This window comes from Elaeis guineensis, chromosome 2 (assembly GCF_000442705.2).
Source record: "Elaeis guineensis isolate ETL-2024a chromosome 2, EG11, whole genome shotgun sequence".
NCBI classification, from domain to species: domain Eukaryota; kingdom Viridiplantae; phylum Streptophyta; class Magnoliopsida; order Arecales; family Arecaceae; genus Elaeis; species Elaeis guineensis.
This window is the reverse complement of record NC_025994.2, coordinates 126,108,168-126,121,497: the sequence shown is the minus strand read 5'-3', so window position 1 is coordinate 126,121,497 and position 13,330 is coordinate 126,108,168. Positions and strand designations below refer to the sequence as shown.

At 36.2% G+C, this 13,330-nt stretch overlaps 1 protein-coding gene across 6 annotated transcripts; it reads left to right on the top strand.

Moving 5' to 3' along the window:
- The first annotated feature begins 252 nt into the window (after positions 1 to 252).
- LOC105051825 (pentatricopeptide repeat-containing protein At4g18520, chloroplastic) lies at positions 253 to 11,182 on the top strand. 6 transcript variants are annotated; one of them, XM_073251018.1, is made up of 4 exons: positions 253 to 918; positions 1,016 to 4,149; positions 4,249 to 4,316; positions 4,458 to 4,885. In XM_073251018.1, exons 1-2 carry the CDS (start codon positions 777 to 779, stop codon positions 3,430 to 3,432), a joined length of 2,559 nt encoding a protein of 852 aa, XP_073107119.1. In that variant the 5' UTR covers positions 253 to 776; the 3' UTR covers positions 3,433 to 4,149; positions 4,249 to 4,316; positions 4,458 to 4,885. The 6 variants fall into 6 exon arrangements, with proteins under 6 accessions (XP_073107119.1, XP_019705907.1, XP_073107117.1 ...); XM_019850348.3 differs by adding an exon at positions 10,723 to 11,182 and having other exon boundaries at positions 254 to 4,149; positions 4,458 to 4,664; XM_073251016.1 differs by adding an exon at positions 6,657 to 6,877 and having other exon boundaries at positions 254 to 4,149; positions 4,458 to 4,664.
- Positions 11,183 to 13,330: the final 2,148 nt, after the last annotated feature.

The window sequence follows — 13,330 nt, the reverse complement described above, 5'->3', positions numbered from 1 at the left end:
TGGATTCAAATTTTCATTTCGATTTCGGTCACGAATCAAATGCTTCAGAGAATTTGGTCATTTTAATTTCGATTCCAAGCCATCTCGATTCTCATTCCTATTTCGATTTCGATTATGAATTAAACATCTCCTACTTTCATTAGCATGCTAAATATGGTGCAGCCGTAAAATATCATATTGATCTAATTGCCACCGATGATTCTCAATATAAAATACCTTGTCAAAACTAATTACTTAAGCTTTAATGCCCTACAACTATCTCCACTTTAGAAATCAAAGTCATCCTTTGCTCCTTCGAATCTTCCTCTTTTCCTTCTTTCTATTTTAAGTTAAAATTGGAAGAACAACAGAAGCAACAAAAATAAGCAGGAGAAATTCGTTAAAATTTCAAATTAACGTGAGAGCATGATGGAGAACATAGTTGAGAGTTTATGCTCAAGCTTCTTTGGAGACCATTACAATTTGCAGCCGTACTCCTTATCATTGCTCTTTTTCTTTTTTGATGAATATTCCAATTTATAACAGTAGTTACGTTGATTTATGTTCCTTTACTTTTTGATGGGGTCCGAGAGGTTTGAAAATCGCGCGCCCTAAGAAACGACCCTGGGTTCTCTCCATCTTCCGACCATGCCCCATCACTAATTTCAGCACCACACACCACCACCGCACCCAAATCCCACCTCCAATCTTATGTTAAGGTCCATCTTCCATGCCTCCCTCGCAGGCTTCGTCACCACCCCATCTCTCCACCGCCTGAAGCCCACCCAAATTAACCCATGTGGGACCTTCTCTTCCTCCCATCTCAACAAACTAATCACTCACGATCACAGAGGACCCCTTCGCACCAGCGGAACCATGAGCGATGTCTTAGAGATCTTAGGTCCATTCGACCACATCTTCCCCCCCTCCGACGCCCAGGTATACACTAATTTGCTCAGAAAATGCATCAGATCTAAGAATTTCCTTCTGGGAGATTCAGTTCACGCTCATCTGATCAAATTGGGATTCGAATCAGATCTCCTGGTTTCGAACGTGTTGTTGGATATGTACTCAAAAACTGGGATGCTCGATAGCTGTGCAAAGCTGTTTGATGGAATGCCCGAGAGAGACCATATATCTTGGTGCACTTTGATTTCAGGCTATGTTGCCCACGGTTTCGATCTCGAGGCATATGGGCTGTTCAGGAAAATGTACCAAAGCCGCTTAAAGCCCAATCACTTTTTGATATCATCAGCATTAAAGGGGTGTTCGATGTCTGGGATTCTTGATTTGGGCGTGTTGATTCATGGACTGGTGATTAAAAGTGGATTGGGATTTGATAGATTTGTAGAGATTGGGCTTGTGGATATGTATGCAAAATGTGGGAGTTTGGATGACGCACTGAAGATGTTCTATGAAATTCCTGTGAAGATCCCGGTTGCTTGGAATGCTATGATTTCTGGTTATGTAATGAATGGCCTCTTCATAGAAGCTGTGGAGCTTTGCCGGGAGATGTGTCGAGTAGGGTTTCTTATGGACTTGGTGACTTTGAGAATAATTGCCAGTGCTGCTTCAGTTTTGGAGATGTTTGATTTTTGTAAATGCCTTCATGTCTACTCTATTAAGATCGGATTGGATGCTGACAGCTACGTGGTTGCTGAGTTTGTCAGATTGCTAACCAAGCTCGGAGAAGCGGACTATATGGGCAAGCTCTTTAGTGCAGTTAAGAAGCCTGATGCATTCTTATACTCGCTACTTATTTCAGGATATCAATTTCATGGTCACAGAGTGGAAGCTGTGAAGCTTGCTGAAGAACTTCTTGTTTTGGACAGGAGTCCAAAGCAGGGAGCTTTGGTTACCATTCTAAATTTGTGCCTTTGTCTGGTTGAGGGTAGGCAAATCCACAGTTATATCCTGAAAACTGGACACTTCTCTTTACTTTTAGTTGGCAATGCTTTGATTTCAATGTACATTAGGTTTGGAGAGATGGTGGATGCAAATTCAGTCTTTCATAGGATGCCAGAATGTGATGTAGTTTCATGGACGGCAATTATGGCTGGTCTTGTTCATAATCTTCAGTTCGAGGAAGCATTTGAGACTTTTCATGCTTTCAGGAAAACTGGCATACAATTGGACCAGCATTCTGTAGTCACAGCAGCAACTGCTTGCACTGGTCTTCTTGACATAGATAAAGGCAAGCAGATCCATGCTTTGGCTGTGAAACTTGGGTGCGAATCTTCTGATTTTATGAATGCATCTATGCTTCACATGTATGCGAAGTGCGGCTACATCGGCAGTGCTTCTAGGCTGTTTTCTTACTCAATTCTTTTCCAAAATCTGATCTTCACTAATATCATGCTTGCTGGGTATTGCTGGAATTCTCAACCAGTGAAAGCTCTTGAACTTTTTGCCAAGGAGTATCACTCTGGGTTGATCCCTGATGAATTTAGCTATTCTACTGTCCTTGGTGCTTGTGCTGATATAAAATCAAAGGGGGTGGGTGAGCAGATTCATTGTCATATTGTCAAAAGCGGTTTTGAGTTTTCAGATGTTATAGTCGGAAATGCAGTCATAAGCCTCTATGTCAGATGTGGATGCATATCCACTGCTTGCAAATTCTTTCACAGCATGAAAAGGTGTAATACGGATTCGTATGCAACATTGATGTTGGGCTATATGCAGAATAGAGGAAGCAGCGAAGCTCTTAGACTGTTCTATCAGATGCAACAAAATGGTTTACGTGCTAACCCGGTTATCTTTGCTAGAATACTTAGAGGCTGTGCTGATATAGCTGCAATTGATCTTGGGAAACAAATTCATGCTTCCATCATAAAGATGGGTTTAGTTTCAGATGTCTACATTGACAATGCATTGGTGGGCATGTATATGAAGTCTAGAGATGTGGACAGAGAAAGGGAAACTCTTGATCAGATGTCAATTAGAGAAAATGAGATGTGCAATTCCATGATTGCTGGTTTTTCACAGGTTGGAGATAGAAAGAGGAATGTTAAAACTATTACATTATTCAACTTGGATGGAGTAAAAGAAGATCACCATGGTTATGTGGATATCATGAACTTTTACACAAGTGCTGCTTCGCAGTTGCGTGAAACATCTTTCCATTCTTGCATGGTTCAAAATGGTCTTAGGTTTGATGTGTCACTAAAGAACTCAAGGGCTCTAGACAATTCACAGGACGGACTTAACAAGAAATTAGCAAGAGACATGCTTATGTGGAACTCTATCTATTCTGAGTCTGTCAAAAATGAATGTCAATTTGTTGAGTTGCTGGAGTCAATGAAGGTGGAGGGAATAATTCCGGACCATGTAATTGTAATTATTTTCTTAGGTAACTGCAATTTGCATATATTGGATGAGAGAACCAGCTACTTCAAGTCTTTCAGAAGATCGTGGATTGGTGGCAATGCAAATGCACTATGCTTTCCTGGCTGACAAGCGAGTCAGCTTGGCAGCTGAAAGAAAACCATGAGTGGGTAGCACAGGTGCCTGAGTGGCTGAACTATCTTAGACCTTTGCAAAGCCATGGGGATGCCAAGTTTGTGCAAAATAAGGCATGGAATGTACATGATGAGGAGGGGAAGTTACTTGGCCATTCTTGATTTTTTTTCATAAGTTCATGCTTTGCAAGGAGATGATCTGATATGGAAATCTTCTTGAATAATATGAGAGGTTACAAGAGAAAGGAGTTTCTCTGTAGTTGGGTTTGGAGAAAAGAGGCACTTTGCAGGGAAAATACAATGATCTGGAACCCCTCCAAGTTTTCTTTTTTTCAGATGTTCTCACTTGCATTGTTTTTCATCTAACAAGATTGGGAAAGCATGTTACATCATAACATACAAAAAATTGTTGGAAGTGGCATATATGAGGGCCTGTTTGGTTGCTGGTAATTGAACTCTGCTGGATGGAGTTGTGTGGAGCTGGAAGAACAGCAACTCCACTTACATCCAAGTGTCTCTGAAAAATACCACCATCTGCTTTGAGCTGCCAAAGCTCAGCCTATAATTACTGTACATGCTGATGTTACATCGTACAAAGCAAAAGGAAAACCAAAAACTTGCCAATCAATGTTTCCAACTTGTGGGTCATTCAGTTACATGGAACCAAACACATGCTAATTTATGTCCTGATTATTTTCAAACAGTAAATCAGGTTGGTAATGTTCCAGAGTAGGAGGGCTTAATTTAGTTGTTTTTGGATTGTAATTCTACATAGAAAAAATAACAATTCTTCTGCCTTTCTCGGTTGCAGGTCAAAAACAAGAAAGCATTTACTGTAAGACCAGGCAAAACATGCAGGGCCATCAAAAATTTCTGAAGGTACAATTAGAAGATATCTATTTAATATCCATAGTTCTTTATTTATATCCATTTTGACCTTGCACTAATTTCTTCAATGCTCTGCTAGAGGCTAAATTTATGTTAAAGGTATTTGCTGATATTTGAATAATTGATCAACAGGATGCACATCTGTTGCTTGTATTGACACTCGTGATTAGAAGAATCATATTGATTAGGGGGAACGTAAGATATTATTTTCTTGGATTAATTCCAGCTCATAAAGAAATACAGTAACTTGGTGGCTATCGTTTATTTATCCAAAATAAAGAGATTGTGTTTCAAAAGGCCAAAAATCAACCAAAAAGCAAAACGGCATCAGAATTGAAGGTATGCGATGTTCTGCCATATGATTTGTTTGTATACAAATAGAGGAAAAAGAAAAAGGAATAAAGCACAGTTTAAATTTACAGTTTGTCTTGTGGTGTCTAATATGGACATGGACTTGTGTATAAATTTCATGCCAAGTGATCAAAAGTGGACTTTGATATTTATTCCTCTACTTGTACCACAAAATGGGTATTTATTGCATAATGGAAGGTATTATGGGATGATGGAAGGTAAACAAATAATAATGGTGAGATTCCTTGGGCTCTTTTTTATGTCTATAACTCCACAATAATCATGCCCAGGTGCAATTGTAAACTCTATGGGTTGGATATGGGTGTCTGCTTTGGAAAATATGCAGAGTTCAGGTTGAGTTTAGGTTCAAAATTGCTCGACGTATTTAGCTATTAACATGTCTTATGAGTTCTGAAAGTTATTACTCCTAGGTTCATGCCATATAAAAGTGGGAAAACCAAGGACAAATTCTTCTGGGATGGAAATCTTTCTGTTGCTTGTGCAAGGCTGACTGACTTGTCATTCTAGACCCGAGCCAAAACCCACCTGAGGAATTCCCAATGGGTTAAATCAAGTGAAGTTTGGGGTCTTTGGAAGAAAAATCATGTTTCTCCCTTTCCTCATTCCTGTCCTGACAGTTTGTAAGAATAATCATGTTGGACTGACTCAGCCAACAACCTCATATTTTCAGAAACATCATGCTGTTTGAGCTACCACCCTCTTTTACACTCTCAACCATCTGGCATCCTCTCACCCTCAGTTTTAACCAAAATCAACCACCGGCTGCTGGCATCATCTCCATCCATCTAGCATCCTCTTGTTTCCCCCAGAGTTTATGATTGCTGAATTTGGCGATCTTCTAAAGCAGCAGTTACATATGGACACGGCAAAATGAGCGCCAGAAAAGCACCTGTCAACATTATTAGACTGGTAAATTGTCTAGTTACATGCAACCAACGGCACCTTAAACAAGGTCCCGAATATATTAAATGGTCGATCAGGGTAATTATGTTCTAGAGCGTGATGATTCGGTTGGATTTATTACTGGACTTCCATTTGACACAAAAGAAAATCTCATCTTCTGTTTTGTTAGATGGAGATCAAATGCAACAAGCATTTACTTGGGCATTTAGGCATGGGCATCAGAAATTTCTGAAAGTGCAAGAGTAGTCCTTTATATATTCCATTGTAAGCTTTCAATTATTTGTCTGGAGCTTCTGAGATCTCGAATTGATGTCAAAGGAAGTTTCTGATATTTGCACATGAGATTAGCAGGGTCTGATATACCTTGTCTTGTATAGCCACTCAAGGTTTGAAGAGGTTTGTTAGAGGCACATGAGGTGTTCTTTTTTAAAAATTAATTCCAGCTTCTTGTGTCATGTGGTAGCTCAATGATCGTTATTTGTATACATCGAGATAAAGAGATTCGGTCTCAAATGATCTATAGGCAAAAGCAAATCACATCAGAATTCAAGGTATGTTATGTTCTACTCAGCTTCTTTGCTTTAAATTAAACTGAAATCACAAACTGAGGCATGCATGCACACGTATAAAAGGAAAATGAAGTACGTCATGATTTATATGAACAGAAAATATTGTGATATCAAAATGGAATAGGATTCGTACGTCTACTTTCATCCAATTGCTCAAAAGTGGAATTTTCTTGGTATCTGTTCCCCTTCTTATGCTATGGCAGGAGGTCGATAGGTATGACCAGCATGATGGCTGGTTAATATCTGACAACAGTAACCATCACAGAGTCCTCAGGACCCACTCTAAGACTATAAAGCTACATAATTGTCGTCTTCATAGGCAAATGTAAACTCTAAGGTCACGTATGGAAGTTAAATTTAGGTGCATGGTATCATCAAAGTTTTTGCCATTACTGTCTTGGGAATTTCTTGTTTGAATTTAGGTGCATGGTTTGTTGATAGTTTTGGTTATATCTTCTGAGTTTTGAAACTTACAACTCTTTCTTAGGTTCAAGGTCATCGTACGAGGGAAAAGAGAGGATAGATTTTCCTAAGATGGAAATATGTGTTTGGTATGCGCAAACCAACCCCCACATGAAGTATACCTAGTGGGTTGAACTAAATAATGAGGTTTGTGTGATAACCCAGCCCACTAAGCCCAGTAAAAATCTGGCCCACTAAGCCAGTAAACAAAAAAAAAAAAAAATCTCTCTCCAAGAAATCCTATGAATCCCTTATTAGGCTATCTTCTCCACTCCTAGGGACCTAAGGACCTATGACCTTAGATCGGTTAAGAGCCGAAAGAAGAGATTTAATGGATTGATCATCAAATCGGTCATTTCTTTATATTGTAATTTTATTAAATATATAAAATTTATTGATGATTTAATATTTTAAATAGGGCTGTCCGATTCTTTTAAGGAAGATTAAAAGGTCCCGGACGATCGAGGTAAGTAGATTTTATGCTCCTTATTTATTTTTAAAGGATCATGCTTTTATGTAAAGAATTACTATTGATGAAATCATAATTTTTCATAAAATAAGGATCGGCATATGTGATATGAAAAAGCATGTTTTATTATGAGTATTGATTTCATGAATATGTCATATAAAAATAGCATGATTATGAAGCATGAATTTTATTATTTTTCTATTTATGTATATGTATGTTTTAAGAAAAAGATAAAATGATTTCAAAGGCTCTCAGATAGCTATGAATGAATTCTTTCGGGAAGGTCGACATCCGGAGCTAGCATCCACACGAAACATGGTCCTGCCAGCGGGTATAAAGTTGGCACATGAATTAAGAACTCTGTCGATTAAGAAATATGGTCCTGTCACGGGTATAATAGTGACCTTAGCACGAATGTCTGTGAGCAATGTTTTAAAACATGACATGAATACATGATGAAAATGATTTATGATCCATGATTGTGAAATATGCATGATTTATGCATGCATGATGAGTTTATAACTTATTTTGTTATATGCTCTATGAAATACTTTATTTTGTATTATCTGTTATTTTCTAAATATTATATTATCATGAAAAATTTATGCTTGATCCGATAAGGAAGCGCAAGTTCTACTTACTGGGCTAGTGTAGCTCATATTCTTTTTATTTTCTTTTTGTTTGAACAGAGAAATAAGATTAAAATCGGCAAAAGGAATCCAAGCTTTAAGATCGGTATAGCAAGCTGAAAAATTTGACAACAGAAGTTTAATTTATTTTATAATCATGGATTTGTAGTTATTTATGAATGTTGAGATTCGGATTAGTACTTGCTTTTGGATTTAGATGCTCTGAACCCATATTGGTTCGATTATTTGATGAATAATAGAATTGAATCTTTTTATTTGATGGATTTTAGATGATTATGATGGATTGGCTTCGTGTTATCGCGGACTCCATCCCTCGGTAGCTTGGCCGTGTTATGTCTCGGATTTGGGGCGTGACATTTTATGGTATCAGAGCTTAGGTTATAATCATTGGGGATTATGATATAAATGATATAAATGATTAAGATATAATAGAATAATATCAGAGCTTAGGTTTAAGATCATTGAGATTATAAAGTGATATCAAAACTTTATGTATGATCAATAGGATGTGACCGAGTGGAGTATAATGGATAATATCAGAGCTTAAGATTATGATCATTAAGGACGTGATAGAATGATATAAAGTTTAGGTTATGATCACTAAAAAATATGACTTAAGTGGTATTTGAGCTTAAGGTTATCATTATTCGAGATTGTGATTTTAGTGATATTTGAACTTGAGGCTAAGATCATGAGGAACATGATAGATATAAAAGAAAGGATTCAATAATTTGATTTCGAATCAATAGGTATTATGATGAAATTTATGCATAAGTGGCATATGATGTCTATAATAGAATTGACGAGTTATATCTTAGATTTCAATCAGCAAGGTTGACCTGAGTATGAGAAGTGTTGATCCTAGAATGAAGTGAGAGGTATTGATATATTATGTTAGGTATATTTAATGACATTGGAATACTAAATCTATACGGATAAAGGACATGATAACTTTGCTGATTTTGATGTTAATTTCTTTGCAAAGAAAAGTTGGTTTGGAAGTTGTCTAAATGATTATAAGGTAAATCGAAGGTTAACTCAAATTAATTCTAGACATATGGGATTCTTGAGGGGTGGTGAAGCTTATGTAATAAGTTCAAACATAGAAGATGGATGAAGATTTAATTTTAATGTGCTATGCCTAAGAATAGTAATGACAAGGAAATCTTAAATTTTATCCTAAATTGTATATGAAATCTGAAAGTTGGATCTATCTTTGATTGATTTAACATACAAAGATATTTTTGATAGACTTAGATAATTTGGTAAGTTGAGAACAGAGTGCGCAGTAAAAGCGTGATGGTCTGAATTGATTAAAAATATTAATTCTTTAAATCAAAAGATATTATGAAATACGTTAGTTGTAAATAAGAAAGGATTTTACTGATAATAGATGGATGCTAGAGAGAAAATCTATCTGATCAAGGAAAGACTCAAAGCAACACAGGATAGACAGAAGAGTTGGGCAGATAGAAAAAGAAGAGAATTGAAATTTCACTTCAGTGATCATGTTTCTCTAAAAGTATCACCTACTAAGGGTGTCATGAGGTTTGGGAGACATGGCAAGCTGAGCCCGCGATTTATTAGACCTTTTGAAATTTTGAACCGAGTAGGAGATGTTGCTTACGAACTAGCTTTACCACCAGAATTATCTAAAGTGCACAATGTCTTTCATATTTCACCACTAAGAAAATTTGTACCTGATCCGAATAACGTAATAAAGTATGAGCCATTGCAAGTTCATGAAGATCTAACTTATGAAGAATTTTCACTCTGAATTATTGAATCGAAAAGAGCAAGTTCTAAGACGGCGCATCATTCCGTATGTAAAGATTTATTGGAGTAATCATGAAGAGAGAGAGGCCACATGGGAGCTTGAAGATGATATGAAGACGAGATATCCACACTTATTTGTGAATGAAGGTATGTTAAATTTCGAGGATGAAATTTTTTTTTAAAGGGGAGTAGAATGTGATAACCCAGCCCACTAAGCCCAGTAAAAATCCGGCCCACTAAGCCAGTAAAAAAAAAAAAAATTCTCTCTCCAAGAAATCCTATGAATCCCTTATTAGGCTATCTTCTCCACTCTTAGGGATCTAGGGACCAATGACCTTAGATCGGTTTAGAGCCGAAAGAAGAGATTTAGTGGACTGATCACCAAATCGGTCATTTCTTTATATTATAATTTTATTAAATATATAAAATTTATTGATGATTTAATATTTTATATAGAACTGTCCGATTCTTTTAAGGAAGATTAAAAGGTCCCGGACGATCGAGGTAAGTGGATTTTATGCTCCTTATTTATTTTTAAAGGATCATGCTTTTATGTAAAGAATTACTATTGATGAAATCATAATTTTTCATAAAATAAGGATCGGCATATGTGATATGAAAAAGCATGTTTTATTATGAGCATTGATTTCATGAACATGTTATATAAAAATAGCATGATTATGAAGCATGAATTTTATTGTTTTTCTATTTATGTATATGTATGTTTTAAAAAAAAGATAAAATGATTTCAAAGGCTCTCAGATAGCTATGAATGAATTCTTTCGGGAAGGTCGACATCCGGAGCTAGCATCCACACGAAACATGGCCCTGCCAGCGGGTATAAAGTTGGCACATGAATTAAGAACTCTGTCGATTAAGAAACATGGCCATGTCACGGATATAATAGTGACCTTAGCACGAATGTCTGTGAGCAATGTTTTGAAACATGACATGAATACATGATGAAAATGATTTACAATCCATGATTGTGAAATATACATGATTTATACATGCATAATGAGTTTATAACTTATTTTGTTATATACTCTATGAAATACTTTATTTTGTATTAACTGTTATTTTCTAAATATTGCATTATCATGAAAAACTTATGCTTGATCCGATAAGGAAGCGCAAGTTCTACTTACTGGGCTAGTGTAGCTCATATTCTTTTTGTTTTCTTTTTGTTTGAACAGAGAAATAAGGTTAGGATCGGCAAAAGGAATCAAAACTTGAAGATCGATATAGCAAGCTGAAAAATTTGACAATAGAAGTTTAATTTATTTTATAATCATGGATTTGTAGTTATTTATGAATGTTGAGATTCGGATTAGTACTTGTTTTTGGATTTAGATGCTCTGAACCCATATTGGTTCGATTATTTGATGAATAATAGAATTGAATCTTTTTATTTGACGGATTTTAGATGATTATGATGGATTGGCTTCGTGTTATCGTGGACTCCATCCCTCGGTAGCATGACCGTGTTATGTCTCGGATTTGGGGCGTGACAGTTTGAGTTTGAAAAATTACACACGGCTTAGGTGTGGGTTTAGTGATCGGAAACTATGAGTCCTTAAAAATTATTCCCTTGCTCCGCTGCCAAATTGGCACCTCAGAATACTCATGCTAGACCCATTTGGCCAACAACCTCGTATTTCCGGAGAGCATCATGCAGTTCGAACCACCACCCTCTTTAGGCATCCTTGCTGCAAGTCTGAGGCAGGGATCCGAGAAGAGCAGCTCAATACCAGTTTACACTACAAAAGAGTCCATCAAGGTAAATGCACATATATGTGTGATTAAGATTACTAAATTTATCAAGGGGGTCTAACATTTAGCCTGAGCAGACCCTCTTCAAAGTGTTATAGTTTATGTGAGTTGTCTAGCGCACGCCCAGACACCGAAGTGATTCCTCATATTCCAATCACAGGACATGGACCTGCATCATGAAAGCATTGTTATATCTTAAATCAACTATCTTTTTAAATTCAAATCTAACAACCAACAAATAATCGATGTACTTAAACATTGTTTTAAGCGCAGTACACGGTGATGGTACGAGCACTTATTGTTGAGCTCGTGTATGATTGCATATATATTTGTGCTTGTCCATGTTTCTAAGCATGGTTACTTCATTTAGCATGATTTCCTTTATATAAACAATGCTTTGAGGTCACTCTGCGGCGAGAGAGAGAGAGAGATTTCTCTACGGTTTCTCTACTGAACATGATGTGGCCGAAGCTTTAGCTGATAGTTTCCTTCTCAAGATCGTCTCAGTGGTGCCAATTAATCTGTTCTAGTGCTATATTCAATGAGAAATTACTGATGAAGAAACTAAAGCCCAGAGGTTTGATGAAGATGCACTATTTGTTGAAACATCAGCGGATAATACTCCCCAACTCTATGTTACTTAGCCACTTTATTAGTCCCTTGAAGCTCTTGAAGTCAGAAGGCTCTCAATTTCAAGCTTGGATGTTCTTTGTTCCTATGCTCCCCAATTTCACGCTTATGGTGTGTGGATGTCAGCTTTTATCAAAGTGGAGAGTCTTCAGTATTTCTACAGCATCCTTGACTAGAGACGATCAGTTTTTATTTTGGACTTTGCACCGTTCCTGTAATCGCTATGATATGAGTTTAAGGTATAACTTCTGTGGCTTGAATGCTGTGTATTTAAGACTGTATTATCCTTTCTACTATGTTATAACGAAGCTTTGCTCCTTTTACCCAAAAAAAAAAAAAAAAAATAGAAGAAATTCTAAAGAACATGGGTCCTTTATAATGCGCCAAAGGGTACAGTACATCCTTATCAAAGAAGAAGAAGAAGGAGAAGAAAAAAATACAATGCATGCCCCACCATCCATCATATGATGGATGATAGTATATGGATGTGGGCTGTGCAATGCATGCTGTGTGCAGCCATGTATCGTGTGAAAAATATTTCAAAAATATCTCTAATGAATTATCTGTTGTCTGATACAGATAAATCGATCGATAAAGGGACACCAAATCTGCTGTATTTGTTTGTTAAATTTTTTTATTGTTATTTAAAAAATATTATATTATGATAATGTAATACTATAATATTTTAAAGGATATAAATGTATAAGAATATAAGAATAATTTTAGTTAAAATAAATAGTTGTTTTTAATTTATATCTGAAATAGATAGGTATTTTTACATAAAATTTATTTGAAAAATTATTTTTAAGTTAAAAATATAATTAAAAATTTATTTTTTATTTTTTATATCTCTAATTAATTATCCATTATCTAACGTAGGCAAGCGGGATGGTGAGAAGATATCCGATTGGCTGGTCATGTCTTTGTTAATTGATTTTTTTATTATTATTTTTATATCTCTAATTAATTATCCGTTCTCTCTGATACAGGCAGGTGGATTGATGAAGGGGTACCCAATCGGCTGGTCATATCTTTGTTTATTGATTTCTTTCTTTTATTGTTATTTTTTATATTCTTAATTAATTACCTGCTCTCTAATACAGGCAAGCGGATCAATAAAGGGATGCCCAATCGGCTGATCACGTGTTTGTTCATTGATTTCTTTCTTTTAGTATTATTTTTTAGACAGACGTTACTTTTTTTATTTTTTCATGCAAACCAATACGAGAAGTATTGCGGTCAATCTCCTGTTGAGCCTGTTATCGAAGAAGAGTATTTATAAAATAAAGTCCACACTGATCGAAATTATGTCCGACGAAGATCCTTCGATGCTTAAGTCAATGAGGAATGATGAACAACAGATAGAAAATTGAAAGTGGCAGAGTATCAGTCCAGAATTGT